The 7,076-nt window shown below is 47.2% G+C and overlaps 3 protein-coding genes across 3 annotated transcripts; 2 read left to right on the top strand and 1 right to left on the bottom strand.

Moving 5' to 3' along the window:
• On the top strand, nucleotides 1-386 carry N7533_010572 (uncharacterized protein; the record flags this gene model as incomplete). Its single annotated transcript, XM_057107222.1, has 2 exons — nucleotides 1-233; nucleotides 311-386. The coding sequence occupies 2 exons, from the start codon at nucleotides 1-3 to the stop codon at nucleotides 384-386; spliced, it is 309 nt and encodes a 102-aa protein (XP_056956439.1).
• Nucleotides 387-999: 613 nt separating this feature from the next.
• N7533_010571 (uncharacterized protein) lies at nucleotides 1,000-1,973 on the bottom strand (the record flags this gene model as incomplete). The annotated part of the gene is made up of 2 exons (XM_057107221.1): nucleotides 1,000-1,813; nucleotides 1,927-1,973. 2 exons carry the CDS (start codon nucleotides 1,971-1,973, stop codon nucleotides 1,000-1,002), a joined length of 861 nt encoding a protein of 286 aa, XP_056956438.1.
• Nucleotides 1,974-2,369: 396 nt separating this feature from the next.
• N7533_010570 (uncharacterized protein) lies at nucleotides 2,370-4,539 on the top strand (the record flags this gene model as incomplete). The annotated part of the gene is made up of 3 exons (XM_057107220.1): nucleotides 2,370-2,472; nucleotides 2,561-3,505; nucleotides 3,887-4,539. 3 exons carry the CDS (start codon nucleotides 2,370-2,372, stop codon nucleotides 4,537-4,539), a joined length of 1,701 nt encoding a protein of 566 aa, XP_056956437.1.
• Between the last annotated feature and the right edge of the window lie 2,537 nt (nucleotides 4,540-7,076).

Here is a 7,076-nt window from a genome sequence, read left to right as displayed (position 1 = left end):
ATGTATCTCTCATTCCTCTCCATCCTTGCACTTGCACCTGCCGCCCTTGGTATTGTCGTCAATGACCCCATTATGAAATCGAAACGAACTTGGCAGCTGTTATGGAATATTGACACCCCGAAAACCGGATTTTTCCTTACTCGGAATTGGAAGGAAATGGAATTTATTGGCGTTGCGGAGACTGCGAAAGAAATAGCTACTTTCAGACTATCAAAGGAGCTAGTTCGTCCAGGGTAAGAATCGGTATTTGATTTTGCCTTGATGAAAATTTGATGAAAATTTGATGTTAATGTTGATATGGTCTGTGTAGTGAAGTTTGGATTGTCGCATACACCAATGGTGGTATAGGTCCAATCGGATATAGCCAGAAGTTGACTCTGGAATGAGAGGTTGGCATAAGTGTGATTCCATAGCACTTATTATTTGTCTAGCTTTGATATGTCGGAAGTTTACAATATCTTTTTACAATATCCCTTTAAATCAGTGGTCTCAAATGTCTTTAATAAGTTATGACAACCCGGACTCTGCAAAAGAATACGAGCCCCGCGCTGACTGGGAGAATATTCATGAATGTTATTTAATATGGGCATTTGCTATCCCCTTGGCGATGAGATATAAAAGGATATCCGGTTATTTACATCTGTAATACGACCTACAACACATATCAAGCCCTGTAAGATAGCATATATCACTGATAGTTAATTTCCCTGGCGTGTTTTGGGTCCAGGGTCGAAACCCGACCCGTGACTCTAGTTAATTATAAAACACTACCCACTGGACTGGGTATAGGTTGGTCTCGAAGGCTATGTATCTCCATTTATTTGACGCTATCGTGAAAAAACCATTTATATACGCACATTCGGTCGTTTCGAAACAATATGGATCTCTAATCGTTGATCGACATTATGCCTGTTTATCAAAAGCGTCTTTGGCTGACAACTCTTTCACTTCAATCTCTTGCCACTTTCTGCCCATAACATTTCCATCACCTTAAACATCTTATTTTCTCGGCCAAGGCCAACTCCAGTTCCGAATATGCTCAGAATCGAGTCCATTATTGAACGCCTTGGCCTTGCCCGCTAGCTGCTCATTGATTAGCCTCTCTCTCACACCAGATGCCGTGTTGCCGAGATGTTGAACCAAGTCAATAGCGTCAACAGCAAGGCTGTATCGATCAGTTTGATTGTGTATAGCCAGCTCAAACGGAGTGTCGATATTGCCCTTCTCTCTGTAGCCTCGCACATGTAGGTTATGCTGGCCCGGTCGCTTGTACGTGAGTCGGTGGATAAGCCAGGGGTAAGAGTGGAAATTAAAGATGATGGGTTTGTCGGTGGTGAAGATGGCTTTCCACCTCTTGTCTGACAGGCCATGTGGATGGTGCATGCTCGAGATCAGTCGGAATAAGTCCACCACATTGACGAAGCGGACTTTGAGCTGTGGAAGGTGCTCGCGCAGGAGCGCGGTGGCGGCTAAGGCTTCGTGAGTTGAGACATCACCGCAAGATGCTATCACGACGTCGGGTTCTGCGCCTTGGTCATTGCTAGCCCAGTCCCAGATTCCGAGGCCCTTGGTGCAGTGCTGGACAGCTTCGTCCATGTTCAAAAACTGAATGTGCTCCTGCTTGTCGGCGACGACGACATTCACGTAGTTGACACTGCGGAGACAGTGGTCCATGATCGAGAGAAGAGTGTTTCCATCCGGTGGGAGGTAGATTCGAACCACCTCAGGGCTCTTGTTTGCGACCACATCGAGGAATCCTGGGTCTTGATGGGTGAAGCCATTGTGGTCTTGTCGTACTGCGGGCTGGCAACCACTGGATCAGGATAAAATGGCACGTGTGGAACGCCTGTTAAAAGAGCACGTCAACTGGAAGAGATTCATTGACAAAGAGATAGCCAGAACGGCTGGAAATGGCAATGGACTAACCGGTTCTGGCAATTATTCTGCCGAAAAATCAGCACCAATTGCTGCATTAACGTTGCCGAATGACGAATATCCCGAGGAGGATAACTTGGCCATGAACACCACAGCCAAAATGAACCTTAGGGATCGATGGATATTGGACACCGGAGCTAGCATTCATGTTTGCAATAATCGCAGCCTATTTGATCAATATACCGTGAAGAAGGCGGCCATGCGAACTGGCGATAGCTTCACGCGAGTTGAAGGTATTGGAACTGTCAGAATGCTTTGTGTTGACCCTATCACTGGTGGAACAAGCGTCGTTCGCCTCCATGATGTCAAATATTCCCCTGATTTTCATGTCAACCTAGTTTCATATAGTCAAGCGAAGACTAGAGGTTGCCGATGGGATGAGAACGGTGGATGCATGCGCAGTGCTAATGGCAGTGCTTTTGCCAAATTGACTCATGATCGTGGAGCTGGCCTATGGCTATTTGACCAACCGGCCGGTGATGCCACAGCCTGACTATCCGTCAGCCCCATCGCTTGGAAAGGAGGATGTGAGACGCAGTACGCGATGGCGGCGCCGAAATCGTCTGCATCAAGAAGCTCGCAAGCATCAATTGATGTGTGGCATCGCAGGCTAGGTCATATTCAGCCAATCACAGTCAAGAAGCTGCTGAGCTTGTGGATGGAATCAAGATCGATGGTTCCACAACCCCTGATGGAGATCAGTTTCATTGCGAGATCTGCCGACTATCTCAGGCACCACGACAAATTTCACGTCGTCCCTGGGGTCGTCAATTCGGCCGATATGGTCAAATTTTCTATGACATTGTGGTCATGCCAATTGCATACAATAAGATGCAATATTTCACACACTTCTATGTGTCCGGAATTCGTTTCCATTGGGCGTATTCCCACCAATTCAAAAATGACGCGGTCGTGGCCATTCGGCATTTCCTTGCATTTGCAACGAAAGTCCTGAAATTGCCTATTGTAGCATTTCATACGGATAACGAGCAGGCTGTGAGGGAGGATGTGGAGAAAGAGCTAAAACGAGAAGGCTTCATTATCACCCACACCATACCACAACATGCGGAAATGAATGGACCAGGCGAGCGCTCAGGGGGTGTGATCACCATGAAAGCCAGAAAGCTGCGAATTGAAGGCAAATTGCCAGAAGCCCTGTTGCCGGAGATGGTCATGGCAGCTGCATGGATATTGAATCGCACACCGACCTATTTGAAGGATAAATCCCAATGGATTGTGCCTTGGGATGAAGCTCGCCCTTTACTGGATGCTGATGGAGTTAAGAAATCAGATCTCTCTGGTCTCAGAATATATGGTAGTCTTACCTACTTTCGTCTGGACAGAATTCCTCAACGAAATAAGCTCCGTCCGCGCGCTGAAATCGGCTTTCTAGTCGGATATGAAGCATCGAATGTCTGGCGAATATGGAGACCTCGGAAGAACGATATCATTCGTGTGCGAGATGCAGTTTTCGATGAATCGCGACGCTGGCATCCAAATATTGAATATTGGAAGGAGGAGCCATTGCCCATTCCTGCAGCAGATGCTATGACGAAGGATGAGGTTGATCGTGTGATATTGAAAGAACGAGGGTTGACAGATAACTGGATGGATTATGTGACTGGCCCTGGAACGGCTAGCACAGTGATGCCACAGCCTGGCCAACCAGCACCGCCTGCCCATTCATTCGATTCTTATATAGCCGAGCAACGCCAATTCTATGCGCCAATTCAGACGACATAACGGACGCCTGAGCCTGAGGGTCCGCAGCAACCGGATGACCGTGCAGAACCAATCCAGGAATTGACCCCACCATCTGTGGAATGGAAGCCCCAGCAACCAGTTGATCACTCTGAGCATACACCACCAGGAGCATTCCCTGACGATGAATTGCCGTCGTTACTATCTACACCGTCACATGATCGTTTTCCGGCATGAAACCCTGCTGCAGAGACTGAGGGGGTGGAGAGCTATCAAAGCGTTGATCAACTGCCTGAGCAGTCTGCGCAGAATTTCGATTCTTTCACACCAGAGCCGCTATGGGACAGTGAAGCCCAATTGAACCAAGAACTCTCACAGGCGCCACCAGATCAGCCGCCTGAGCCACCACTTGTGGCGCCCAGAAGTATCGATTCCACTGTGCAAGAGTCGAATATATTAGAAGGTCGTCGTGAGCGGAGATCAACCCACCGAGACGACTGTGCCTATTTCGCCGCTCCTATTCATGAGGACTATGCAGAAGAGCCTCAGGAGCTATTGGCTGCATTTGCCACCGGCCTCAATGCCGAACAAGAACACCACCAACATCGTGATGACTTACCACCACCGCCGCAGAATTGGAAGGACATGCTCCGTCATCCTCACTGCGAGGCCTTCCTAGCTGCTGCAGCCCGTGAGACCAATAGCCTGCGTGCTAAGGGAACATTCCAAGAGGTCAAAGAACCAAATGACCGTTCCGTCCAGGTGTTGCCATTGAAATGGGTCTTTGACTATAAGTTTGATCAAGATGGCAATCTCCGGAAGTTCAAAGCTCGTCTATGTGTACGCGGTGATCTTGAAAGAGTAACACCAGACGAAAAGAGAGCCGCTACCCTAGCCGCTTGAACTGCACGCATTATCTTTGGCCTGGTTGCCGCATTCAACTGGGATGTGAGGCAATTGGATGCTGTGAATGCATTCCTCAACAGCACATTGCCAAAACCGGTTTATACCAAACTTCCAGATGGTTCAACCTCACCACCAGGTCTATGCTGGAAACTCGAAAAGGCGTTATATGGACTTCGGATATCCCCAAAGCTATGGCAACAGGAGGCCTCAGGCGTCCTGGGAAAGATAGGACTAACTGCACTGCCTGAAGATCCGTGTGTGTTTGTTGGAAAAGACATCATTGTCTTCTTCTATGTGGATGATATCATTATTGCTAGTGATCCATCCCAACGGCATCAAGCCGAACAGCTGGAGCGCGATCTCCATGCAAACTGGGAGCTCACCGACCATGGTGACGCTCGCTGGTTCCTAGGCATACGCATCATTCGAAACCGAGAGCACAGGAAGCTCTGGTTATGCCAAGATGCCTATATTGAAAAGATGGCTATCTGATACCATCTTAACCATCGTTCAAGGGTGACCACACCACTGGCACCTGGGCAAGAGTTGAAGCTTCATAATGGCCTACCAAATAAGGCTAGGATCGAAGAATTTTCCAGCAAACTAGGCTCAGCTCAATATGCCACCACCATCACCAGGCCTGATGCTGCCAGAGCTACTGCCAAATTGGCCCAGTTTCTCACTAATCCAGGGCCACAGCACATTGATGCTATTGACCGTGTGATAGTCTATCTGTACTGGACCCGTCACCTGGCAATTGAATATGGCCTCTGCAGCGGCCTAAAATCGGTGGAATTTGTCAGCGACGCCTCATATGGTGATAACACCGATCGGAAAAGCTCATCTGGTTATATCTGCCATTATATAAGAACAAAGCGACGCTTTTTCAAAGAAGCATGACCTTGGGTAATTTCCTGCCTTTTACATCCACTCTGGAAGTGAGCGTTACGAAGATAGCCATTGGAAAAGCCTTGACATCACTTCATCGACCGTCTTTGGCAAATCAGTCCCGGGAAGATCAGGCTTGATCTCAAATCCCCTCTGCTCTAGCAGCCAACATAGACTTCTATAACTGTCTCGTCGAGGGGGCGAATCTGTATCCGTAGAAAAGGCCAGGCTAGTGTGTACGCTTGGGCTCGCTGGAGCGAGTGAGTCCCTTTCGTAGATAGTTCCGAGAGAAAGAATCTTCCACGGCGCACTGCTATTGGAACGTTCAACTGTATAGACAAGACGAACATGAGAGGTCAAGTCATATTCCTGCCCACACTCGTTGAGCCTAAGTTTAATAGTGCATGTTGATTCCACTATCGCTCTATCTTCCTGGATGTGGATTACCGCAGGTGTAACCAGATGTAAGGGATTCTCACCCCAATCAGATAATTGCTTTGCAGCGAGAATGTAACTGTCAATAGTGTCATTGATCCTATAGATCATATAAGCGAAGACTTTGATAAGGACAAGGGGACTTTTGATTACCAGGTGACTGCTACATTAGTTTTAGAGGAGTCGCTATGATAACATGCCCGTATGTTTGTCCATTGTTTTGTGTCCCGGTAGTAGCGCTCCTTGATGATCAACTCACGTATCTCACTTTTGTCCAAGTATTCAGGCATTTTGGGTACCATGATAACGAAAATGAAACTTCTAGAGTTCAAAATCTGACATAGTCGACAGACTTATAGAATTATTCTGAGCTCCCAGCAGTGCCTATAGTTGTATCCTTGGAACATGATCTTGTCATTGAATGACGCAAACGGACATTCCATGGGCAATTTTTGCGCACCGGAATACGTCCTATCATGAATAAATTACTGAGCTAAGATTGAAAAAGTAGTACAAGTAGTGCATGAAATTTGTGATTATAACTATAAATTGATACGAGAAAATTTAGTATCGCCGCTAATGATGTGACCAGTGTGAGGACAATCCCCCGAGGGCGTCCTGATACGATAAGGATACGAGTGAAGAATGTGAGATATGCCTGATATGGGTATGATGATATTCAGACTAATCGCTGGTCCTCCTAAGAGGATCCAGCTCCTCCTTTTGAGGGGATCCTCTGTGCGTATGCAAGCAGGTAAGCGAGGTGATGTATCAACAGGCGGCCCCGGTGGTGGATAGGCACCTCCTCCGCATTTCCTATACCTCACTGTACGGTTGGTGTAACAACCAGTCATACCTATGAAACGTGTTCATCTGTTCCTGATAATCCAGAGCCCACCTGTTTGGTAGGTTTATGAATTTTCAAGCTTCGTATAGGCATGATTGATAATCAAGCCGTTTTATCTTGTCGTGGATTGATTTGTTGGTATAGTGATGTGATTGAACTAATTTTACTTTTAACACAACGTGCAAAGTTTGGAAAACCTTAGTTTTGCGCTGATTATGGTCCATAGTGAACCTCGATATGCGGAGCTGGGTCTTTACACATGCACTGTAGCACATGTACTCAGGATCTAGGCCAATGTCCTGTGGCTTTCCTTTTTGCTTTCTCTTCGGTCGCGGGATTGTGGAACATCGTGTATTACTCTGTA

The sequence above is a fragment of the Penicillium manginii genome, assembly GCF_028828005.1.
Source record: "Penicillium manginii strain IBT 31320 chromosome Unknown utg000007l:1.0-2284322.0:1.0-2285126.0, whole genome shotgun sequence".
Lineage (NCBI taxonomy): Eukaryota > Fungi > Ascomycota > Eurotiomycetes > Eurotiales > Aspergillaceae > Penicillium > Penicillium manginii.
Note: the sequence above shows the minus strand (reverse complement) of the source record. Positions and strands in the feature narration are given on the sequence as shown.